The sequence below is a fragment of the Chelonia mydas genome, chromosome 2 (assembly GCF_015237465.2).
Source record: "Chelonia mydas isolate rCheMyd1 chromosome 2, rCheMyd1.pri.v2, whole genome shotgun sequence".
In the NCBI taxonomy this organism is placed as follows: Eukaryota; Metazoa; Chordata; order Testudines; family Cheloniidae; genus Chelonia; species Chelonia mydas.
In genome coordinates, this window is record NC_057850.1 from 2,804,561 (window position 1) to 2,830,056 (window position 25,496).

General features: G+C 59.9%; 1 protein-coding gene across 2 annotated transcripts; it reads right to left on the reverse strand.

The window, feature by feature from the left end:
- Positions 1 to 433: 433 nt before the first annotated feature.
- SCRT1 (scratch family transcriptional repressor 1) lies at positions 434 to 3,500 on the reverse strand. Of its 2 annotated transcripts, none has more exons than XM_037891590.2 (2): positions 2,460 to 3,500; positions 434 to 1,166 (listed from the first exon to the last, which is right to left on the reverse strand). In XM_037891590.2, the coding sequence occupies exons 1-2, from the start codon at positions 2,572 to 2,574 to the stop codon at positions 448 to 450; spliced, it is 834 nt and encodes a 277-aa protein (XP_037747518.1). In that variant the 5' UTR covers positions 2,575 to 3,500; the 3' UTR covers positions 434 to 447. The 2 variants fall into 2 exon arrangements, with proteins under 2 accessions (XP_037747518.1, XP_043394868.1); XM_043538933.1 differs by having other exon boundaries at positions 434 to 1,169.
- Positions 3,501 to 25,496: the final 21,996 nt, after the last annotated feature.

Sequence of the window (25,496 nt, forward strand, 5' to 3'; positions counted from 1 at the left end):
CTGGAGGAGGAGAGGGGAGAGGCTCCCGGAGAGTGCTCGGAGGGGGGGGACCCCGCCCGGGCGGGGGAGGGGCTCCCGGAGCGCTCGGAGAGGTGGGGCGGGGAGACCCCGCCAGGGACGGGAGGGGCTCCCGGAGAGTGCTCGGGGAGGGGGACCCCGCCCGGGAGGGGGTGGGGGGAGGGGCGCCCGCAGAGCGCTCGGAGGGGGGAGGGGGACCCCGCCAGGGACGGGAGGGGCGCCCAGAGAGTGCTCGGAGCGGTGGGGAGGGGGACCCCGCCAGGGACGGGAGGAGGAGAGGGGAGAGGCTCCCGGAGAGTGCTCGGAGGGGGGGAACCCCGCCCGGGAGGGGGAGGGGCTCCCGGAGCGCTCGGAGAGGTGGGGCGGGGGGAGGGGCACCCGCAGAGCGCTCGCCGCGGGAGGGGGACCCCGCCAGGGGCCGCCCCCCGGTCAGGTCTCGCTGGGGCTGAGCGGCGGGACGGCCCCCTTGAAGCAGGCCGACTCGTAGTGCTTGTTGAGATAGGACTTGAGGGCGAAGGTCTTGCTGCAGCGTTTGCACTTGAAGTGCTTGAAGGCCGAGTGGGTCTGCATGTGGGCCCGCAGGTTGGAGCGGTCGGCGAAGGCCTTGCCGCAGTGGGCGCAGCCGAAGGGCTTCTCGCCCGTGTGCGAGCGCATGTGGCCCTGCAGCAGCCAGGGCCGGCTGAAGGCCTTGCCGCAGGTCTCGCACTTGTGCTTGAGGTCGTGGGTGAGCAGGTGCATGGCCATGGCCGGCATGGAGACGTAGACCTTGCCGCAGGTCGGGCACTTCTTGGCCATCTTGCTGTCCAGGCTGCGGTGCGTCTGCTTGTGCCGGCTGAGGTTGGAGGAGGTGGCGTAGGTCTTGCCGCACTCGCTGCACCGGTGCCGCTGCAGGCTGCGCGCCCCGCTCACCGCCTTGCGCCGCGACCGCCCGTCGGTGATGAAGAAGGCGTCCACCGCGTAGCCCTCGCTCACCGCCGCGTCCCCGTTGATGTACCCGGCCGCGATCTCCGAGTGCGGGCTGTCGGGCTGGTCCGAGTCCGGCGCGCCATAGTCCCCGTGCGCCCCCGGGTAGATCGGGTCAGGCGAGGGCACCTTGATGGCGCTTTCGCCTTCATAGACCGACGGGGTGATGTAGTCACTGATGTATCCTGCTGGGAGCGGGCGGGGGGGATGGAGCGGGAGAGACCAGAAGAGGCTTGTTAAATCATTGAGGGGCCTGGGGAGATTAGCTGGAGAGCTCTCTGGTTAATAGAGGCAACAAGCTCGTCCTGCCAGGGCCCCCCCCCCTTGCTTTGCCGACGGCGGGGGGTGAAGTGCGCGGCGGTGAACCAGGAGCCGGCTCTCCACTGTCATGCTAATGGCCGTGGCGTTTGATGAACCCTCCCCGCCAGCCACCCTCTTCATCATTCCCCGAGATTCCCTCTCGCCTCGCCGGCTGCCGGGCGCAGATAGGCGGGGAGAGAGGGGGGCTGGGGAGATACAGGGGGACGGCAGCTCGCAGCGCTCATTAAGATTCCTCTGAATGCAGAGCGAGGACATGGCTGTGCTGCGCCCCTCCCCCCGCCCCCCGAAAAGCCCCACAGAGGTGACACCTTCCTCTCGGGGTAACCCTCAAGGTCAGGTTGGTGGCTGAGCCTGGAGAGGGGGGCCCGGGGCGTGAGCTTCCCTTCCTTCCCAAGCCACTTCAGCCAATTTCCTCCCGATTATGCAACACGCTGCAGACATGCTGCAATCAACAAAAGCCAGGAGCCAGCGAAGTGAGCATCCCCCCCCCCCGGAAAGCAGGAGCTCTCCGATCAGCGCCAGGGCTTGGGGCAGCCTCTCTGAGCCGGGGTCATGTCTAAGGGAACTTTTCACCCAGAGGTTTATGCACCTGGGGCACAACGAGTCCACTAGCGCCGGCCAGGGTGGCCAGCCCCCCGCGCGGGGAAGCCTGGAGGGTGCTAACAGTTGTCCTTGAACTTGTCTATCGGCAGACAAAAGGGCCTTCCAAACAAAACCATTTCTGCCACGGTGAATTCCAACCGCTCCCCCCCCCCGCCGCCCCCAGCTGTGATTTCTCCCCCCCCCCCGCCGCCCCCAGCTGCGATTTCTCCCCCCCCCCCCGCCCCCAGCTGCGATTTCTCCCCCACCCCTGCACCGCCTTGGTACCTTCTTTTTTTCGAGGTCTAATTTTAGTGCCGTGGTAGGAACAGAGCGACTGGGTTGCATTAAAACGTGCAGAGTCAACAACCTCTGAGAGGCAGAGCCCTGTTCACTAGGGCCCGCCGCAGGCTGCATTCCGGGGAAGGAGGCAGGCTGCACACAGGAATGTGGTCCCCGGGCGCGTTCACACGGCCAAGCCTCCCCAGCAGAGGCCCCCGTGCAAGCAAACACGCCCGCTCTCTAGCCAGCCAGACCACGGCCTGGAACATCTACACCAGCCACATAGCTCTCTTTACCCTTGTCATGGAGCCGGGAGCTGAAGTCCGTTCTAGACCTGCCGTACGAGTTCTCTAGATCCGCCGAAGAAAAATCATCGAGTTTGACCTTTTTGACCAGGAAAGATCTTGGCATGGTTTCTCACCGCGAGCGGAGGGGGAGAACCGCGGCAGCCGGCCGGTTGTTGCTGGATCAGCTATTAGAGGGGGAAAGAAACGTACCACCCCCCCCCCGACACACACACAAAAAATCTTTAAAAAAATACAATTAGAAAAAAGCTCCTGGCGCGCTATGGCTTTGCGGCTGCTTTAGGGCTTTGCTTGCTCAGCCGGGCAGTCCCCAGCCCCGAGCCGCGCTGCGGAGATGCCCAGTCTCCGCCTGGTGCAGTCAGTCCCTGTTCCAACCCGGGATCCAGCGGCTTTGGTGCGGCAGAGGCGGCGGCTGGCTGCCCGGGCCCGTCTTGCCGACCTCCAGCGCGGCTCCAAAGCCCCCCTGAGTTCCCGGGGTCACCAGCACAGAGCGGGCTCCTCAGACATCGCCCGCGAGTTCAGCACTGGACAGCTCCCCGCGGCCGGGAGCGGCTCCGAGCTGCGGGTCCCGGCCCCGCGTCCTGCGCCGTGCGCTGCAATTCTTATTGTTCGGCTCAGGGCCGGCTGTTGTCTCTCGCCAGCACTGGACAGCTCCCAGGCTCTGCCGCAGCCGCTGTAGAAGGTCCTGAATTTCTGAAGACTCTCGGATCAGCTGTTTGGATTTATAATGCAGCGATCAGGTGGTGGACGGAAATGGAAGCGCTTAATTTAATCCATCAAAAAAAAAAAAAAAAAAAAACCCCTCCCGGGAACAGCAGCGAGACGAGCTGATTTAGTGACGCTGTTGTGAGTCGCCTCCTGCCCGGGCTTTTTGCAAGTTAGATCAAAAAGGAGAAGGGAAGTAGGGAGCCCGTGGGCCCTGTTGAGGCCCAGAAGCTCGTCCCTGTCTTTGACCCCCGGGCGCTCAGGCAAGGGGCCGAGGGACAGCTCCGGAGCCGGGGAGCAGAGCGCCGCCCTGGCGCGGCCGGACCACACGAGAGGCTATTTCTTTGATTTATCGGGGCGGGAATCAGGAGGACCTGTGGTCTCTGTGATGCAATCAATAAGCCACGCGTTCACTTTTTAATGAGGAACGTGCCGAGCTGGCTCGTCCTTTTGCTCCATCTGGTTTGGGGAGGCAGTGGGGTGCAGTGGTTGGAGCGGGGGTGGGGGCAGGACTCCTGGGTTCTACCCCCACCCCTGGGAGGTGAGTTCAGTCTAGTGGTTAGAGCTCTGGGAAGGGAGGGTGCTCCAGAGGTTACAGCCCAAGGTGGGAGAACCAAGGACACCTGGGTTCTATCCCACCCCGGGAGATGAGTGCAGACTAGTGGTTAGAGCAGACGCTGGGCGTCAGGACTCCTGGGTTCTTTCCCAGCTCTGGGAGGGGCGTGGGGTCTAGTGGTTAGAGCAGAGGTTGGGCATCAGGACTCCTGGCTTCTACCCCAGCTGTGCGAGGAAGTATCACCCAGTGGTTAGAACAAGGGGGATGCGAACCAAGACTCCTGGCTTCTAGTCCCGGCCCAGCTAGTGACTGGCTGTGTGAGAGTGGGCCCAATGCTTCATTTCTCTGGGCCTTCACTTCTCGAAAGGAGTGGATAAGCGACACCCCCACATTCATGCTGTGAGACCCCATTAATTCACGCTTGCAAAATCCTTTCAGCTCTTCCATGGAAGCTGCCCAATCAGTGCAAAGTATGGGCAGCCTTCTGAGTTTATTCCAGCCGTTCATTCCTGCCATTGCGAGACAACTCCATGAACAGCGGGTTAAATCGTGTGTGTGGTGGTGGTGCGGAGTCCTTCCTGGGCTTGCAATAGCTCAGTCCTTACTCAGCCAAGACTCCCATTGACTCACAGCCTGGATAAAAGCCTCAGGGGGTGACCCATTGTTGTTATTTACTCTCTGAAGCCCGCCAGGGTGCTGGGCGCGCTGATAAGCAGCTGGGAATGCGCAGTCCCTGCACAAAGGAAGTTGCAATCTAAAGGTCTGATCGATGGAAATAAATCAGAAGACAACAGACCCTGGGAGTGGAAGTCCTCCCTCAAATACCTCCCCACCCCCACCCCAGGGGTCTAGATCCTGAGCACCTGCCACTCCCATTGGTGCCCAAGCACCTCCCAGGGTCCCTTCCAGGGGCTTCGCCTGGCCTCTGGAATCTCCCCTCCCTCCCCTGGCAAGCGAGGAGCCGCCTCCTGCAGGATATTAAGTCAAACCCCCAGGTTGCATTTGTTTTTCCCGTGGCCCCCGTGAATCTCTGTTTGATCCACGCTGCTCTCCTTCCCTGAGTTCTAATTAGCAGCATTGCTGTGAACCTCAGCGCCCCTGGAGCCGGTCGTTTGTTCTGATTTCCCACCCTCCCTCTTTACCCGCAGCAGACTGATGTGACTGCAACCAAGCTAACAATCCGCAGCCGCCCGAAGTTTACAAGTCACCCTCTTACATCACGTCCTCCGGGCCAATGGCGTTCGGCTCATGCTAATGAGGAGCGCAGGGGAGCAGAAGGTCCCCCCTTCCACAACGATTCCTTTAGGAGACATATGTCCCTAATTAACAAACACCCGGGCACGGGCCTGCTCGCTATTGTCTTGCACCGTGTCGGGTTTGTTCACTTCTGCAGCAAGAAACCGAGCCGGGCTCTTCAGTGACCGGGGCTAAAACCCCACAACACCCCCCCACACACCCCCACACCCCCAAACAGCCTCTTTGCAACCCCCTTGGACTTCAGCGTGGGGGAGCGGCGTCCTCCCGCTCCTGCCGGGTTGTCTCGGTCCATTCACACGCACACTCTGCAGGGGTGTCATCCAGATGTGTGTATCTGCCGGCCTGCCCCTAGGTTTGGATGTGTGGGTCTATGGAGGGGGGGATCTAAAAGAAAACAGCCCATCACACACACACACACACACACCCCATGTGCTGTGCCCGTGAAAGGGGAGTAAAATCTGACCCCAATCAGCCCCGCACATGAAATAAAAACTCTCGCCTCGCTCTTATTCTTCTACCGCCTGAAAGAAACCAGATCATCATTCTTGGCACCGGATTTTATTTCATCGGCGGTTGAAATCGGGCTCACACTTTACTCCTCTTGTCATGTACAAGCCAGTTTACCAGACACCGGCCCGGAGCCGGTTCCCTGCGCCACCAGCACAGACCCGTCACTGGGATGTAACTTGAGCAGAAACACCCCCCCCCCCGCCCCCGCCAGCGGGGTGTTTCCCCAGCACCTCCCTTTAAGGCAGCTCCATGGAGGGGCTGCGGATCCCAGACCCCTGGAAGCCTGGCGCGACCTGTGGCTCCCGCCCGATGGGTCTGTCGTACCCACACTCCCCTCCTTCGCAGCCTGGACAACCGCCGGGCTGAGGGACCCTCTGCGCCCCCCCTTCTTCCATGGGCTGCTGCCCGAAGGGTCCCGCGAGTATGAGCGAGAGGGAAACTGAGTCCCGACTGAAGCGAAGCGCGCTGAGGGGGCGCACGTGGAGACTCATGGCCAGGCAGGACCCCGCGCTGCTGGTCCCGGCTCCCTGCCGCCGCCGCTGGGGGAAAGGGAGCTGCGTCCAACGCGCCCTGTCCCTGCGCTCCATCACAGCCGGCGCCAGCGCGGCCCGGTCACCCCGGGGGCTCCCGCGGCTGCTCGGTTTGCTCTGGTGACCGGACTAAGAACTTGCTCCATGAATGTCCCCCGGGCGCAGGGAGCACCCCACAGGAGACCGCGGGAGGGTCTCCGGGCTGAGTCCTTTCCAAGGCTCCCCTGACACCTCCACAGCCTGGAGCGGGGCGGCGGCGGCTGGGCCCGGGGAGCTGCCCCTGGAGGGGAAGGAAGCCCAAGCTCTGGAAAGTTTCCAGGGGAAAGTGGCTTAAAACGCCAGGGAGGGCTCAGCGAGCACCTGCTGTTCGGCATATCGGCGCGGAACAGGCCGGGCGGGCGGGGGAGCCGGATTTACACGGCAAACGGGCGCCGGGAAACAGCCAGGCAGGGCCCCGAGCCCCGGACGCCGCAGCCCGGCTGCCGGTCCCAGCCCGGGACACACGAGCACCGGGGGCCGCTCTCGGCTGCGCAGGCCCAGACACCACCACCCGGCACACCCCGACCAGCCACGCACCCAGCGAGACTCTCCCACGCAGCCGCCCCGGGCCACCCCCTCGCAGCCCGAGCCCCACGGCTGCCCCGGACACCCCCGGGGCTGCCCCCCAGCCAGGCACCCGAGCACCCGCCAGGCGCCGCTCGGCGCAGACCCCGCCAGGGAGGGCGCCTTTGCCCCGAGTTCCGGGAGGTGCGCCCAAGCGGGGCTCGGCGCGCCCATTAAGCAGGTAAGTACAGTAATTGAGCGGTGGATGTTGCCAAGAAGTGCTGATTTCAGCTAAATGGGGAAGAAAGATACAAGCTCCCTTCATTTGCATAATAATAGTCTATGAGGCAAAGCAACACTAAAACGTCTTGTCTGCTGTTAAATCAAAGAGCTTCATTAGCATTTAATTCTCACTCTTACGGTTTAGATTGGAAGCCAAGTGCTCCAGCAGCCCCGGAGAACCTCCCCAGGAATCCATGCAACGAGCGCCGGGGCGGGGGTCGGCCCTGCTTAGCCCAGTGTCAGACTGTGCATCTGGGCCGCCTGTCTGGTCCACACCCTCCACGCAAACCAGCCGGCTCCCAGCCCTCCCTCACCGGATCCTCCTCTGCCTCCAGCTCCCACTGAAGCCAGGGGCCAGAGTCCCATTGGCTGGAATGGGAGTTTGAGCAGAGCTTTGCAGGGGCAAGGAGGGCCAGGGGAGGGAAACAGGGCCTCAGGGGACCTGGCTTCTGTTCCCAGTTTTGCCACTGACCTAGGGCCCATCCCTGCCTCTCTGCACTCCCCTGCTTCCCTCCACAGCCTTTGTCTGTTTAGCAAGGGGGGCTCGGTGGAGCAGGGACTGGTTCTGTGCAGGCCAGTTAAGGCCTTTCTGGCACTGCTCTAATGTTCCCTGGTGTAAGTCCGGAGTGACTCCATTGCAGCCAGCTGGCCCCGGGCTGGTGTAAATGAAAGCAAGCCAGGCCTGGGCCCTGCCAGTGGGTCTGGCCTGCCCCTCCCCCTGACACCACAGATCCTCTCCCAGAGGGAGGCCTTAGTTAACTTCCTTTCTGTTCTAAGCACTTGATTTTTGCCTCATCATGCTTTCATCCCGAGGAGCCCTTTCTCCGCCAGGGCACTTGTGCTTGAATATGTTATTAACTTTATTGTCAGGTCCTGCAACCGAGGTTGATCTGCATTACCATCCATGGCCCAAGGGCTTTTGCGACTCCAGCAGAAGGTGCAGCTGGGACCAATTCACCCAAATCCCCCTCCCCTCCCCTCCCCTCCCAACCCAGCAGCTCAATCAGCAGCTCCAGCGAGGAGGGCAGCAGGGACAAGGCCTTGTCATTACTGGGGTGTGTGTGTGTGTCCCTTTCTTTGGGCACTGGGAGCCTGCAATGCTTCCAGTGATGTGACAGCCAGAGCCTAGATACCATGGTGATGGGCCCTTCAAATGGCCCATGTTATCAGCCAGTGTGCATTCCCATTTTGCTTCCCCTCGGATCTCTAGCAGCAGGTAGAACAGGATCAAGGACCTCCAGGCAACTGCTGCTTTATCTCAGTAACCAGGGCAGTCACTTATTTTTTGTCAAGGTCCAAATTTCTTGGTCAAGGTCCAGACTCCAGTGAAAATAACAGTGATGATCAGAGTAAGTAAATAAAAAGATTTTGGGGTCCATTCAAAAGTGTCTGGCGGTCCAGATTTGGCCCATGGTCTGCCTGCTGACGACCCCTGCAGTCCCCTTTGGTCAGAGCAATTAAGCAAAGGCGTTTAAACAAATTGTGGCCAGAGACAGGGGAGCTGACATGCTACCGGCAGAAGGGAATCATGGAAAAGAGCCAGGGTAAAACCAAAGGTATTGAGGACAAATTGCAGCACCTTACGTTTGACCCACCAAGGAGCTGGGGCTGGATTTTGTGCAGAAGCCCAAACCCACTGGCTCGTGTGCCAGCCTCTGTGTGTTTACAATGCCGCTCCAGGTCCTAGTGAGAAGTGTGAGAGGTAGGGAGTGAGCTTGCTAAACAAATGAAGAAAGCAGGCTGTGGATTGAAGCAAAAGCTTTTGAAGTCTGGTCTCCTGATAAAAAGGCTGCACAAAATAATCAGTGTGTTAACTAAATGGGCTCCACCGAAGAAAAAGGAAGAGGAATACCCCTTGGGGTATAGTCCTGCCTGCGATATTTTAATCAGGGTGTTTTATTCCACAAGCTTGCCATGGTAAATGCAGTCAGAAAGCTGGGCTTCCTTGTTTCTCCTAGGCAGGTATTCAGCCCTAGATCCATCGAAGTTTGGGATTCTGCTTCTCTTCCAGCAACAGATCTCTTCAGGGCATGTTCAAGCTCTCGCGGCTTTCTGGAGTCTGCACCCTGCTTCTGGAGGGGGGGACGGGGCTGTAAAGCGGCTTCCGCAGAGGCCCTGGCTGCCAATGGCACGTGGAGCATTTCACCTCTGGAGCACGACTGTCAGGAACACTCGGTTCTCTCCATGAGATAGTCGTTTGGTGGCTTGCCTGGCATGAGTTTGTTGGGTCTCGCCCCATTTCTGAGGGGGGGGGGTGTCAACAGCTCTAAACTCCCCGCCCCCACCCCCACCGGCACAAAGGCCCCATCCTGGAAACACGCACGCGAGTGAGTTGTGCCCTTGCATTCAGCGGTCGTACTCACAAAGGGACCATTACTCATGTGGGTGAGTGTCTGCAGGGTCAGGGCCCACATGCTGTGTTCTGCAGAGAGGTTGCTTTGGACCAAGGAGACTGAGCTGTAGTGGGAGATCCTGTAGGCAGGGGAGGCAGCCTGGCAGGGTGGGGGTGGCACTGTACCTGCTTTGGATTCACCCAGACATTGCGTCCTCTGGTACCACCCAGTGCCAGTGTTCACAGACTTCAGAGCAGGTCACGGTCTAACCAGAGGGAACAAATATGTGGCCCAGGCTCCGTTCAAAGCGCTGTCCACACATCAGCTAATTAATCATTAAAAGGCACCGCAGACACTGAGAATTCTCCACCTCCCGCGAGCTAGAAGATCCAGCTGTTCCCACCCTTCGAACAAGAGGCCAGCCCCTCAGCTGGGGGCTAACCGGCGTCGCACCCTGGACGGCGACAGAACGGCACCCACTGGCTTTAATTGTTCACAAATCAGCAGGACAAGGGAGCAAACCCTAAGCGACCAATGCTCCCTGGGGAGCAGGTGCTGCTAAGTCACGCAGGGCCTGCTGTGCGGACCGGCACAGCACCCACAGCTCCCGGAGAGTCAGTGGGTGGTGCCTCACCGCGGGGTATGTCTGCACTACAGCTGCCCAGCTACAGCGAAGGCGCCATGCTGCCCTGGGCACCAGGTTTGTATAATTTTTGGTGGTGCCCAGAATGGGTCCATAGGACGGACCGGGGCAACCACCCCAGGCCCCGCACTTCAGGGGGACGCGAGGGCCTGGGGGGTTCGCGGGGGGCCTGGCACCAACAGCAGCGAGCGATCCGTCCCCGGCCCATCCCCTTCCAGTCCACACCGGCAGCCCCCAGCGTTGCTCGGGGGAGGGGCTGGAAGCCAGAAAGGGGCAGGGGCAGGGGCTTGGGGGAAGGGGTGGAACGGGCACCATGGGCCCATATAATGTGCTGCCTATGGCAGAGTGGAGACACTTTCTACATTGGCAGAAGGGGGTTTCCTTCCATGGCGTTAGTCCACCTTTCTGAGAGGCAGGAGCTGGGCTGACGGAGGAATTCGTCAGCTGCCCTAGCTGGGTCTGCCCCGGGAGTTAGGACAGCCAAGCCAGAGCACTCCGGGTGCAGACTCTTCCCAGCCCTGAGCGACGTCTCTAGCTCCATCTAATCTTTCAGTGTAGACCAGGCCTGGGAGTCCACAGCCCGGGCGCCTGGCAGGCAATCACTCTGCACGCAGCAAAGCGCAGTGTGAATTAGAAACAGGGGGAACTGAGCAGAGCTGCAGATCCTGTGAGCCCCTTTCTCCCCGAGCTATCGTGGGAGCCCGGTCCCAGCACCGGCTGATGGAAAGCAGAGCTGCTTTTACCGGGAACACAGCAGGGCAGCTCACAGGGCAACAGGCTCCAGCCACCGCTGTGGCCCACTGCTCAGCTGGAGACGGAGTATTGCATGCTGGGCGCTGTCGTCTTTAGGGGACAGATTTTTGGAAGACACCGTCGGCAACCAGGCCCTGGGAGCCACACTCTTTTGTGACTCTGACCCTGTGGACGGCAGCTCCAGGCTAAAGACAGGGCGGTTCTTAGAGCCGGGTGACCTGGGGGGAGATGGTTCCCAGGTGCATCGGCAGCTAGAAGCCGAGGTCTGATTGTCCAGTCCCTGCCAGCATGAACTTCCCATGGATTTCCAGGAGAGCAGAGCTCTGTTCATACCGACGGACGGAGAACACATTGTAGGGCCGTAGCAGAGATTTACATAACGACTAAATGGAATTCATTTCAGGGGCAGCCCCAGCAAACTTCTGCCGTTCCCATCAGTGGACCAGGAGCCCAGCTGGCATAAATCAGTGCCACCCTGTTGGAGACCAGCAGCTCTGCTGGTTCCACCTGTTGCCCGGCTCTGTCCCAGAGAGAGCTCCTGCTTTGCTGCTGATGGTCACAGCTGCTTGCTAGCAGGAGCATGAGCTGTGCTGGTGGGGACCATGGTCGGGACATGCCTGGGACACCAGTGTGCCTTTGGGCAGAGCCCTGGAATTTACCGTCTCTCCTCCCCCTTCACGACAGCTATTGCAACAAACTAGTTGTCCGGCTGGGGGTGCTCATCTCAGCTCTGCAGTGAGATCTCTGTGAAAGCCTCAGCCTCAGTCAGGGCTCCCTTCAGCAGCACCTGGAGTTTCCCTAAAGAACAAGATTTCAGAGGTAACACAAAAAGAAAAGGAGGACTTGTGGCACCTTAGAGACTAACACATTTATTTGAGCATCAGCTTTCGTGAGCTACAGCTCACTTCATCGGATGCATTCAGGGTCAGGGTTAGGCTTAGGAGCTGTAGCTCATGAAAGCTTCTGCTCAGATAAATTGGTTAGTCTCTAAGGTGCCCCAAGTCCTCCTTTTCTTTTTGTGGATACAGACTGACACGGCTGCTGCTCTGAAACCAGAGGTAACACAGCGTGTTCATGGGGTGTGCTGGTGACCGGCAAAGACAGCTACAAGCGAAGCATGCCGCTCACACAACGCATCAACACAATGGAGGGAGAGAAGGCTTGAAATGTTCTCCATCCCCTGGTGGCTTTTATGGGGATCCCCTGTGAGAAACATGCAACAATTCCCTGGGGGGGGCACAGTGGGACGCGCTTCAGACCCCACTGTGGCAGACAAAGAGTTAACTGGAGTCAGAGAGAAATGAATGCACTCAGGTGCACCTACAGGGTGGGTGCGGCTGGCTTGGGGCAGAGCTGGGTGTCTGATTTAAGGAGGAATCCCAGCCCAGGGGATGGAGGTGACTGAGGAACTTCAGGGGAGATGGAAAGACCAGGGAGACAGTCGACCTTCTTCTGAGCTCTGGCAAAAGGCTAGGAGAGACACTGAGTGGGGGCAGGAGCAGAGCAAGATCCTGTGGTGAACCTTGACCAAAGGGCCAGGCCCCAGGGCAGTACCCCGGCGCTGGGGGTTCTGGGAGAGAGGGGGGCATGGAGAGCCTGCGGCGAATCAGACAGGAGCTGGGTCTCCAGGGAGAAAGCTCTGGGAGGCGTCGCTCTGTCCAAGAGCTGGAAAGAACTCTGTGGAGGCCAGGAAGGGGCTGGAGGAAAGGTCCTGGAGACAGGCTGAGGGGTGAAATGGTCCAGGGAGGCAGCGAGGAGGCTGAGGGAACAGACCTTGGCTGGGACCCGGAGCAGCGCGAAGGCCTGGGTTCTCCTACAGGCCACCGAGAAAGGTGGGGTGAAAGCCCCCTGAGATGAGCAGTGTGAGGGCCATTGAACCTGGGGTTGGGCTGCAGACATGGCATAAGGTCTTTGGACTATTGTTCCATGGGACACTCAGGCGGGGTGAGACTGAACATGACCTGGCCGGTGGGTTGAGTCCTGAAGAAGCAGACCTGCTACCCCTGCCCTGCTATGAGGAGGGGCCTCACTCTTCTGCACAGGCATACCCATTGCTGTGTGTCAGTGGCTGGGCGAATGGGGTGGGGTGCGAGGAAAATGGAAATTAAAACTGGCCTTATAATAGCAAATATTGCAAGGGCTTTAACTCCTCCTGCTTCAGGGTGTAGACCAGACCCTCGTCTGTCTCACTGTTCTCTTCCAGTGCTGGGGGTCTGCCAGGAGTCTCTGACCCTGGCTTGGTGCTAAGCAGGGTCCGAGTAGATCTCCCATGGAGAGTGCCTGCTCAAGGAACACACACATTGCCAGTTGGGATCAGAACCCAGGTCCAGCTAGACCAGTATCCTGCACCAGCAGTGGCCAGCCCATCCTCTCCCTTTGCAATATCTGCAGCGCTAAACAAGGGTCTGGAGTGAGAGATGGGAAAGGGATGATGCAAAACCGGGCAACCACCCAGGGCCTGGGAGCAATAAGGGGTCGAGGCGTTGGATACCTGGGCCTTTCATTGCATAGCAAGGGGTTAATCAAGTGCGGGTGCGGGCTGTCCTAGGAATAAGCCAGGGGTCACTCCCCCAGCGTATGCTGGGCCTGGTATTTCCTGGGCAGTTAGAACTGGATGTGGCCATCGGCTGAGCCATGTTCGAAGCAGAGGGGATCTTGGCAGCAGGGGATCTGCTCTCTGTCCCCTGTGGAAGGTGCTGGCTTGACAGCCCTGCAGACTAAAGGCCTCTGTTCATTCACAGGTCAATGGCAGGGGGAGTTTTTCTGATTCAGTCTCCACAGCCTGTTTGGTTCTTTGCCTTTCTCCCGCAAAGGTGTTGATAGGAGCCCACTGCACGGTGGTGGCTTTGGTGGTGTGGCCACTTGCCCACCAGGGACTGGATCGACCTCTGCCGCCCGCCCCTAACAGCCGCACGCTGCACAGGGCAATGCCTGCGGTCTCTAGGAGCCGGGTTGGCTCTGAGCTGCTCTCTATAGAGGTCCATGCACACTCTACACGTCTCAAGGGCCAGGCCCTCTCTACAGAGCCCCGGAGGCGGCGAATCAGAGCCGTGTTTCCGTGAGCATCAAGTATTCACCCAAACCGTGTGCAGGAAGGGAAGGAATCAAAGGCTAAATCAGCGCCCCTGGGTTCTCACGATGTCATGAGCCACTCCATGGCGTACTGCCTCCCTCGACCCTTCTGCCAACGACACGTGGCCGCTCCAGAGCTTGGCAGGGCGGCCTGTGCGTCCCATGAAGGACTCAGTGCTACTGTGCCTGTCAGCCAGCAGAGTCCCACAGTGCCTTGCAGACGTTATACACAGGGATCACATCCCCAGCAGCTAAAATGCAGCCACTTCTGGGGTGAGGCGTTTTTACGGTGAAGCAGAGATGGCTGGTCTAACCACAGCTGCAGGGGAGGAGGCAGGAAGACAGAAAGAGAGCCCTCGAACTGGAATGTGGCTCTGACAGTGGCGTTGGCAAGCCTTGTCGTGGTGGAGAAAGCACCCGAAGGATCTTTAGCGGTTACCAGCAGTTGACACTTCCATTTGTCATCTGCTCGGCGGGAGGGTGCCCCTGGCAGCACAGATCCCGCCAGCCGCAGTGGGGCCCGCACTGACTCGGGGGGGAGCCCCCTGCTGAGTCACTCACATGACTCCTTGAAGGAAAAACATGCATTGTTCTCCCCAGGCTTAAAATGATTTTCGAACCGTTTCACTGAGAAGCTCTTGCATCTGCGGGCTTTGGCGCAGGGTTGTGGAATTTGGCCTTGCTAGCAGGGGGGTGCTTTTTGCCACCCCCAGGAAAACCTGCCCAAATTTGGCCACGTTATAAGCTTTTGAAAAATCAGTTTGAACAGACTCAGTAGAGATGAGTTAAAATTTAGCAGCTAAATTCTCCAAAGATTCATTTCTGTCTGCAGTGAGCACAGGCTGTCCCGCTCCCGTCACAGCGCCTGCATGCTGGCCCGACTGCACCTGCACCAGCCTCACAGGCCGACAGAGCGGGCGCCAGCCCGGGGCCTTTCCCCGCAGCCCAGTGTGTCAGAACGGAGAGCAGGGGGACCGTCTCTGCGGTGCGCAGTGCTTCACCGGCAGGGGTGCAGGCAGGGGGGTGATGAACTAACATGGCCGGAATGCAGGGGGGCGGGGACAAGAGCCAGTGGCGAGGAAGACTGGGGTGGGTACAGGCCATGGGGAGCAGTGTCTGTAACCACGAGGGAACACTTCCATTGCTCCCCAGAGCCTGGAATGGAGCCAGGAGCTCTGAATCTCACCCTTCCTCTGCTGTCAGCCAACAGTTGTGAAACCCACTGGCAAAGTGTGGCTCATCCCTCCTGTAGTGCTGATCCACATAAAGGATGACAACCTACTGTCACGGGGTCCCCGGGCGATGCTCTGGAACTGCTCCCCATGAAGCCAGGCAGGACTCTGGGGAAGTCTCCTCTGGGAGCAGACTGTCTGCAGGACACACAGCTCACCCAGCTTCCACCTTCCTGGGTCTGACCTCGGAGCATTCAGCATCCTCTGCCCCTCTGTGCGCTTCCCCCAGCGAGTCTGCCCAGGCAGGGTCCTGGGGAAGCCAGAGGGTCCTGCCCCCCAACTTCGCAGCCAGCCAGTAACATGGTCTAAAACAGAGCTTGTAGGTGCAGAGAACAGGATCCCTCAGCTGGGTCCATTTTGGGGGGCCTTGAGCCAGACAACCACGTCTGCCCTTCACTCCATGTCCCGGCCAGCCCCAACCTGAATCTCCTTCCAGCCCCTCCTCCTCTGGGCTTTGTCCCTTTCCCGGGCCAGGAGGTCACCTGATCCCTTTGTTCTCCAACCCTTTAGCTCTCACCTTGCAGGGGGGAAGGGCCAGGCCATCAGTGGCCAGGAAACAGGGTGTCGGCCATTCTCTGTGTCCAGACTCCTGCACATACCTGCCCTCTAGGGCTCTGCAATGATCATACATCCTTACCCCACCACCTAGATACTTAAGAACTGCCTAGGGGAAACTGAGGCACCCCCACACTATTCAGAGGAAACATTAAGAACAGTCCCACTTCGTCACAGTGTCCCCGTCCGGTTCCCTTCGTTTGACCCTTTGACCACACTTCTGTCCCTGTTATTTCATTAGTTGTCCCCCATACTCAATTGGTTTCCAGGTCCTGTGGATCCCCCTCTTAAGCCCGGATCCCAATTGGATCACTCTCCTGACCCTGTCGCGCCCCGTGACAGCGCCACGTGCTGCTTTACTGACTCGGGCCAGGTTTCCCTTCCCCTGCTTTATTTTCTGGAGACATAATGCAGCCTCACGTTTCTGCACCAGCTTTGCTTGGGCGCTGGAGCCTGACCCCCAGCCCCCTGGGCTGTGCCAGTCCTGGGTTGCACAGATGCAGCCGCAGCCTGGCTGCTGCCCCTCTGTTAACCAGGAGCACTCCCTGATGCTCCAGTGCTGGGGCTGGTCTAGGGGCAGATTGTCAATTGCTGGAGCTGGTATTACAGCTCTGCGAAGGAGCGCCTGTCCCTTGGGACAAGGCTGAGAACCCCCCTCCATCCATCTGGGCTGGCCCATGACAATTCCACATTGTCAGCATCCAGCTAAGATCAGGATTTGAAGCCAGGTCCCCAGTACATTAACCTCGTCCACGCCGGGTGCCCTGTCCCCCCGCCTCCCTCATTTTGGTGCATTTGCCGTTCCCTCCCCCCCTAAGAACAGCTCTTTTTGTTCCTTAAATGTCTCACCCCCCCTCAGCTGCTGATTTCCATCAGCTTTGCCTGGTGGTGTTTGAAGGGGGGTGCTGGACCCCATCTATGGCTGGCCTGAGCCACGGCCTGGAGCTGACTCCCTCCTCGCTCTGCTTTCCTCACTCGCTGCCTCAAGTGACTTTGTTTCCAGGACGTGACAAAGTGGGAATTCTTTGTAACATTTAATGAAGCCTATGTGTGCCTCAGTTTCCCCCTGTACTTGGCATTGCTACTCCATGAGGGCAAAAGGGTTCAGTCTCCTCTTGGGGCAGAACAGGAGACATGAGGTGTGTGTGTCACCTGGCTGCCTGGGGCTCAAGAAATGACTCGTTAAGGAACTGGCTGGAAACTGCTAGAACGGACCCATATCAGTGGAGAATCCAAAAACCAGGGGGAAAGAATAACCCCTGGGGTGCGTTGGTCCCTGTGGAGCGGACGAGCCTCTGAGCAGGCATCTGGCTCAGCTGGACAGAGCTCATGGTGTGAAGCAGGAGGGCTGGCGCCCAGAGGCTTGGTCTCGGAGGCTGTGACTCCACGTGGCCACCCCTGAAGGAAGAGGGGGACCCCTGGAGGGTCTGGTGCACTGAAGAGGTTCCTCCGAGGGGCAGCACTGAGCCTGGGGAGCTGTGAGACAAGACAAATTTGCAGGGAGCAAACCAAATGCATCTACCGCTGGCTACGCCCAGAGCTCCCTCACATCCTGCACCCTCCCACAAACCCCAGGGTGAACAAAGGTCTATTCCTGCCTGCCAAGCCCTGGCTGGGTAAGGGCCTGATTGACCCATGTGTGATGAAGCGGGACTGTTCTTAATGTTTCCTCTGAATAGTGTGGGGGTGCCTCAGTTTCCCCTAGGCAGTTCTTAAGTATCTAGGTGGTGGGGTAAGGGGGTATGATCACTGCAGAGCCCTAGCGGGCAGGTATGTGCAGGGGTCTGGACACAGAGAATGGCCGACACCCTGTTTCCTGGCCACTGATGGCCTGGCCCTTCCCCCCTGCAAGGTGAGAGCTAAAGGGTTGGAGAACAAAGGAATCAGGTGCCCTCCTGGCCCGGGGAAAGGAACAAAGCCCAGGGGAGGAGGGGCTGGAGAGAGTTTCAGTTTGGGGCTGGCTGGGGACGTGGAGTGAAGTGCAGATGTGGTTGTCTGGCTCACTGCTCCCCAAAATGGACCCAGCTGAGGGATCCGGTTCTCTGTACCTACAAGCTCTGTTTTAGACCATGTTCCTGTCATCTAATAAACTTTCTGTTTTCCTGGCTGGCTGAGAGTCCCGTCTGACTGTGGAGTTGTGGGGCAGGACCCTCTGGCTTCCCCAGGACCCCGCCTAGGCGGACTGCTGGGGGAACGCATGGAGGGGCAGAGAGGACGCTGAATGCTCCGGGGTCAGACCCAGGAAGGTGGAAGCTGTGTGAGCTGTGTGTCCTGAAGACCGGCTGCTCCCAGAGAGGAGACTTCCCCAGAGTCCTGCCTGGCTTCATGGGGAGCAGTTCCAGAGCATTACCCGGGGACTCGTGACAGTGGCTTGCCCTGGGAATGCCCTGGCTGGGGCGAAGAGTCTTGATACACAACAGCTGGTGTCACAGGCAGGTGACACCCCAGGAATACAAGCTGCCCCAGTGATTTTCCACCAACACTTTGCTCCCAGGCTTGGCCTCCTTCCTGACCCTGCTGCCCCTGCCCCCACACCCCAGTATCACGGATCCTTCTGCTATGCGGGATCTGTGAGGACGCATTATCACCTGCCTGACCTGCTCACCACCCAACCCAACCTCCCCCAGCCCCATAGCTCTCTTGGGGGCCCTGGCGGGAGGGCACCTGAGATGAACTGGGAATTTTTTGTAATATTTTTATGAAGCCTATGCGTGCCTCAGTTTCCCCTAGATGCTGCATTCTTGCCCAGTGGGGCCTGCTGGCTCTCAGGGAAGGCTCAGACACAGATGTGGATGGGGTCTAGCTGTGTGAGCCCTTCGGCCCCATATCCATGGAGCTCTTGGGAAGACAATGGCAGACGGACAACTAGCAACCAGTGACCCAGAGAGATATGGACTGCCCCACCCCCAGCAGGGGAAGTGGACATTAAAGGTTGGCTGCAGGAAGTGTGCAGGGGGACCCACACCTGGGAGTCTGATGAAGGAGATCAGACAGAGGGACAGGCAGGATTAGAACAATGGGGGTTACTGCAGCTTGGCTGGGCTCTGGCTACCCAGAATGGACTGTGCTTTAGCCTTCATTTCCCTGGGCAAACCAGGGTCTTCCTGGGCTGTGTGCCAGTCCGCTCACAAACCCTTCTGCATTGACAGCGCTGGCTGAGGGGCCCTGCAGATGCTGGCGGGGGAGGTGCACAGGTCTCCCTCAGGGTCTGTCTCAGTGGGGCTCGCCGAATGGAGCTCACCGTGGGAAGCAGGGGGGCTGCAGGCCCAGAGGTCCAGTCCAAGGAGGTGGTGAAGCTGTGTGGCTTACCCTGGAGGAAGAGTGAGCTCCCCCCTCCCCCCCCATGGGCCTGGCATGCTGGAGGGGTCCTCCCAGAGACTGGTGCAAAGCTGGGGCATAGCACCAGTCCTGCGGCTCTGTGACAGGTGGTGGCAGCGGTGGGGTGCGGAATTCACAAGAAGGATTTTGCAACGTGCAGCAGTAAAGCAAAGGGAGTCAAAGGAATCAGCCAGAAAATGGTGTGTAACCACCTCCCTGAGAAGGACGTCGCAAACCCGCACAGGGAGACGGGGCTAAGCCCTGGGAAGCGGAACAAGGTGCAGCTGATTGCACAGCTGGAGAAGGACGATCGAGCCAAGAAGCAGGTTCCAGACAAACGCAGGGCCCGAGTGTGGCAGAAGCAGCAGCAGGGTGCCCTCAAGACCCGGTTCCCCGTCCAGCACGGGGTCGTTACACCCCGGCTCCCCATCGATAGATTGGAAGCGGTGGAAGCTGGAGCCAAGAGCGCGGCAGCTAGCAGGCCACGAGAAGCCGTGAAAGCAGGAGCTGGAGGAGCCAAGGGGCAAGAGGACCCACCGAGGGGCAAGTGGGGAAAGTCCCTGGGAGGCCCATTCTGCAGGGAGCCTAGATACCAAATTGTTGCCCCATTTTAAGGGGGGTGGGTTCTATAGATCCCTGCCTGGAAGAAGGCTTGTGATTTGAACCAGGCTGACCCTGCGGACCGGCTCCATGCCTCATCCCCTTACTCGGTCCCCAAGCCCTGGAGGCGCACGGCCAGATGGACAGAGTGGAGCCTGGGGACCATGACACATCAAACAGGCTCTGCTGCTTCCATTTCCATTGACACCTGAGGCTCACAGGACAACGTGTCGGGGTGCGCAAAAGGCCCAGGGTGTGACCTGCATGGAAGCCACCACCCTGACGGGAGAATCTCTCTGCCAAGGGGGAAGGGGAGCGAGCAGGGGTCACTATGCTGGAGGGTTTGTATTCTGGCTGGATTGGAACAAGGCTGAGATCTGTTCACATGAGCGTCAAACATGGCTAGTGGGCTGGCAGTCGCGCAGTGCGGGCCGGTTGGCAGACGAGTTTGTGGACTGTGGGTCCGGGTATGAAAAGCAGCCCAGAGGGGACTGGCCCAAGCATGGCTCCTGGGAAAGGGACTTGGGTAAACCCAAACCAGGGTCACGGCTGATGTGGGCAAATCTCCACCAAGGGACCTGAGACCTAAGCTGTAATAGCGGCAGGAAAACAGGGCCTATGTGGGTAAAGTGGCCAAGGCTTGCTCAGGGCAGAGCAGCTGCATCATTCTCCATCCCACCAGGGAGGCAGCCCGTAGCTCAGGCTGCGAGAGTGAACCGTGTGACTGATCGTTCGGAGGGAAGCAGCCACACAGCCAGCTCCGTGGGGACACAGGAGTGGTGATGAAGGGAAAGCAGTGGATGTGTTGTTTCTTGACTTTAGCAAAGCTTTTGACACGGTCTCCCACAGTATTCTTGCCAGCAAGTTAAAGAAGTATGGGCTAGACGAATGGACTATAAGGTGGATAGAAAGCTGGCTAGATTGTCGGGCTCAACGGGTAGTGATCAATGGCTCCATGTCCAGTTGGCAGCCGGTGTCAAGTGGAGTGCCCCAAGGGTCGGTCCTCGGGCCGGTTTTGTTCAATATCTTCATAAATGATCTGGAGGATGGTGTGAATTGCACCCTCAGCAAATTTGCGGATGATACTAAACTAGGAGGAGTGGTAGATACGGTGGCAGGTAGGGATAGGATACAGAGGGACCTAGACAAATTGGAGGATTGGGCCAAAAGAAATCTGATGAGGTTCAACAAGGATAAATGCAGGGTCCTGCACTTAGGACGGAAGAATCCAATGCACCGCTACAGACTAGGGACCGAATGGCTAGGCAGCAGTTCTGCGGAAAAGGACCTAGGGGTGACAGTGGACGAGAAGCTGGATATGAGTCAACAGTGTGCCCTTGTTGCCAAGAAGGCCAATGGCATTTTGGGGTGTATAAGTAGGGGCATAGCCAGCAGATCGAGGGACGTGATCGTTCCCCTCTATTCGACATTGGTGAGGCCTCATCTGGAGTACTGTGTCCAGTTTTGGGCCCCGCACTACAGGAAGGACGTGGATAAATTGGAGAGAGTCCAGCGAAGGGCAACAAAAATGATTAGGGGACTGGAACACATGACTTATGAGGAGAGGCTGAGGGAACTGGGATTGTTTAGTCTGCAGAAGAGAAGAATGAGGGGGGATTTGATAGCTGCTTTCAACTACCTGAGAGTTGGTTCCAAAGAGGATGGTTCTAGACTATTCTCAGTGGTAGAAGAGGACAGGACAAGGAGTAATGGTCTCAAGTTGCAGTGGGGGAGGTTTAGGTTGGATATTAGGAAAAACTTTTTCACTAGGAGGGTGGTGAAACACTGGAATGCGTTACCTAGGGAGGTGGTAGAATCTCCCTCCTTAGAAGTTTTTAAGATCAGGCTTGACAAAGCCCTGGCTGGGATGATTTAGTTGGGGATCGGTCCTGCTTTGAGCAGGGGGTTGGACTAGATGACCTCCTGAGGTCCCTTCCAACCCTGATATTCTATGATTCTATGATTGATGGGCTCCGATGCCAGTCCCCTGCACACGTGTGGACTCTCCTGGCTCAGGCACATCTGACCCCAATGGGAGTGGAAGGGGGAGACAGCCCTGGGCTGGAGAGACTCTGGGACAGGGAGACCCCTTGGCAGACCCTGTGTGTGACCTGGTGAAGGCCCCAAACATGGAGCCATTCACCCTCCCTATGGCTCAGACCCCTGGGCAGGCCCAGGAGAGGTTGAGGTAGCTGGTGGTTGGGGTTCTCCAAGATAGCAGCTCTGACGTCCTTTGGGGGAATATCTGTGTCACCCTAAGACAAAATCCAGCCCCTGGTTCTGCACCAGCCCTAGGGTTTGACCCACAGCAGCCAGAAGACTGGGGGTGCAGGGGTGAGTGACTGCAGGGAGGGGGAAGGTCCCCCTGACCTGCCACACAGAGGACACCATCCTGTCTGGAACCAGATGCCTGGACCTGAGGGGGCAGAGGAACAGCCCCACCCAGCTCCGCAGCGGAGATGTGAGTCCCACGGGCTCTGACGCTGTGACCTAGGCAGCCAGCTCCCGGCCTGCCGTTACTAGGGAGCAGGGGCAGAGCTGGGCCCTGGGGTGGCTGAGCCCCCAGCGGAGCGTGGGCAGACCCAGGCAGGGCAGGGTGACGGCCAGACAGGGTCATCTTGGCTAGGGGTGAGAGGGCCCAGCGAAGGGTAAAGCAGCTGGAGGCTGCTGCTGGTAACAGAGACACCTGGTCAGAGGGTGGCCATGGCCATGGTGGGCTCTCTTCACCGAGAGCTGGAAGCACAGCCCGCCGGGGAGGGGGGCTCCGCCCTGGGGGTGAGGGCAGCAGGTTGACCCCAACAGGAGAATTGGGCTCCTGGCACACGCACAGTCCTGGGCTTCAGACACAGCTCCAGGAGGAGCCTGCCAATGTGGGGGAGCACCCTGCCCCCCCACCCCCCTGGTCCTGGGTCACCAGAGCCCCAGAGATAGGGCTGGGTGAAGATCAAATGGCCAAGGGGTCACTCCAGGCTGTAAGCAAGGCGGCTGACACGTGGAGGCAGGTGGGGTCACCGCCCTCCTCGCTCCCTGGCAGATGAGGGGGAGGAGCCTGGGCAGTGGCAGGACCCCAGCCCCATTTCAAACCCAAAGGTTTGGGGCTGGCAGAAGGGCTGGGCGGGGGGCACCCTGCTTGTGTCAGCAACCGGACCAGACCTGAGGGGGGACGTGAAACTGCTCTGGACACTGTGACCCAAACCCAGCTCCAAACTCCCCACCCCCCCCCCCCCCCCCCGCCGCCGGCCGAATGCCTGCCAGGCCCAGCCCTGGCCAGGGGCAAAGCAGCGGACGCGGCTGCAGGCGGGGGAGGCGGGTTTGCCAGGGGGTTCTCCGAAAGAGGCCCGGAGGAGTGAGAGGCAGCGGTGGGACGGGGGCTCCCGGCCCCAGGCTTTGTTCCCGCGCTGGGAAGGGGGGTGCCAGTGGGACGGCAGACAAGGATCAGCCGCGCCATTTGCATAATGGAGCCGCAGCCTCGGCTTCACCTCCCAAACTTTCCCAGAGAATTAGGTTCCCACACTGCAGGGCCGAGATAAAGGGGGTCCAGCCCCTCAGCCAATCAGCTGGCTGGCCCGCCTGCTGCTCCCCCTCCCCGCACCCCCCCAGGGGACTGGTTATGACAAATAAGATTAATGTTTCCTCCATCACCTCAGCCTGGCCAGCACAAAGGGAGCAGCCCGCGAGGTGATGCGCGAGAGAGGCCGGGACGCGGCGTGGGACTCACGTGCACGCTTGTGAGCGAGCTACATGTGAGCCCATCCGTGTGCACGGTGCACACCCGGCGTGCAGACGTGTGCGTGCACTGCATGCTTCTTTACCACGGGTGTGTGCTGCGGGCAGGTAGCCCATGAATGTCGTTTGTGCGCACAGGTGTATGGACTGACACTTTATGGGCCAAGTTCAGGCCTGGTGCAAGCTGGGATTTCAGAGGCGGTGTCCTGGCACAGGATTGGCCCCATGTGTCATGGCAGTCTCTGGGGGGAGGGGGTGTATACTTGTGTGTGCATTACACACAGCCGACACAAGGAGGTGCATGCCCAAGTGTGTAAACTCCAGACATGCACATTGCTGAAGATTCAAGGCCTGTGTGTACAATGAGTGTGCGTGAACACACAGTGGGCAGGTGCATCCTATACCGCGTGTAAATGGACACACACACTCCACATGTGCTCTGCCAGTGCCCCTCAATCCTGACCCACAGCCCCCTATCCCAGCCCTGGGCTCCCCCCAGCTCTGCCAATGCCCCTCAATCCTGACCCACAGCCCCCTATCCCAGCCCTGGGCTCCCCCCAGCTCTGCCAATGCCCCTCAATCCTGACCCACAGCCCCCTATCCCAGCCCTGGGCTCCCCCCAGCTCTACCAATGCCCCTCAATCCTGACCCACAGCCCCCTATCCCAGCCCTGGGCTCCCCCCCCCAGCTCTGCCAATGCCCCTCAATCCTGACCCATAGCCCCCTATCCCAGCCCGGGGCTCCCTCCAGCTCTGCCAGTGCCCCTCAATCCTGACCCGCAGCCCCCTATCCCAGCCCTGGGCTCCCCCCAGCTCTGCCAGTGCCCCTCAGTCCTGACCCACAGCCCCCTATCCCAGCCCTGGGCTCCCCCCAGCTCTGCCAATGCCCCTCAATCCTGACCCACAGCCCCCTACCTCAGCCCTGGGCTCCCCCCCAGCTCTGCCAATGCCCCTCAATCCTGACCCACAGCCCCCTATCCCAGCCCTGGGCTCCCCCCAGCTCTGCCAATGCCCCTCAATCCTGACCCACAGCCCCCTATCCCAGCCCTGGGCTCCCCCCAGCTCTGCCAATGCCCCTCAATCCTGACCCACAGCCCCCTATCCCAGCCCTGGGCTCCCCCCAGCTCTACCAATGCCCCTCAATCCTGACCCACAGCCCCCTATCCCAGCCCTGGGCTCCCCCCCCAGCTCTGCCAATGCCCCTCAATCCTGACCCATAGCCCCCTATCCCAGCCCGGGGCTCCCTCCAGCTCTGCCAGTGCCCCTCAATCCTGACCCGCAGCCCCCTATCCCAGCCCTGGGCTCCCCCCAGCTCTGCCAGTGCCCCTCAGTCCTGACCCACAGCCCCCTATCCCAGCCCTGGGCTCCCCCCAGCTCTGCCAATGCCCCTCAATCCTGACCCACAGCCCCCTACCTCAGCCCTGGGCTCCCCCCCAGCTCTGCCAATGCCCCTCAATCCTGACCCACAGCCCCCTATCCCAGCCCTGGGCTCCCCCCAGCTCTGCCAATGCCCCTCAATCCTGACCCACAGCCCCCTATCCCAGCCCTGGGCTCCCCCCAGCTCTACCAGTGCCCCTCAATCCCGACCCGCAGCCCCCTGCTACCCCAGCCCTGGGCTCCCCCCAGCTCTGCCAGTGCCCCTCAATCCTGACCCACAGCCCCCTATCCCAGCCCTGGGCTCCCCCCAGCTCTACCAATGCCCCTCAATCCTGACCCACAGCCCCCTATCCCAGCCCTGGGCTCCCCCCCCAGCTCTGCCAATGCCCCTCAATCCTGACCCATAGCCCCCTATCCCAGCCCGGGGCTCCCTCCAGCTCTGCCAGTGCCCCTCAATCCTGACCCGCAGCCCCCTATCCCAGCCCTGGGCTCCCCCCAGCTCTGCCAGTGCCCCTCAATCCTGACCCACAGCCCCCTATCCCAGCCCTGGGCTCCCCCCAGCTCTGCCAATGCCCCTCAATCCTGACCCACAGCCCCCTACCTCAGCCCTGGGCTCCCCCCCAGCTCTGCCAATGCCCCTCAATCCTGACCCACAGCCCCCTATCCCAGCCCTGGGCTCCCCCCAGCTCTGCCAATGCCCCTAAATCCTGACCCACAGCCCCCTATCCCAGCCCTGGGCTCCCCCCAGCTCTGCCAATGCCCCTCAATCCTGACCCACAGCCCCCTATCCCAGCCCTGGGCTCCCCCCAGCTCTGCCAATGCCCCTCAATCCTGACCCACAGCCCCCTATCCCAGCCCTGGGCTCCCCCCAGCTCTACCAGTGCCCCTCAATCCCGACCCGCAGCCCCCTGCTACCCCAGCCCTGGGCTCCCCATGCACACAGCTCTACTGATCTGTCTGAGCCGCAACCTGCTGCTCCCACAGCTATGCCAGCCCTCGCCCTTCACCCAGCTTAGCCTGCGCCCCTCCTTGTGATG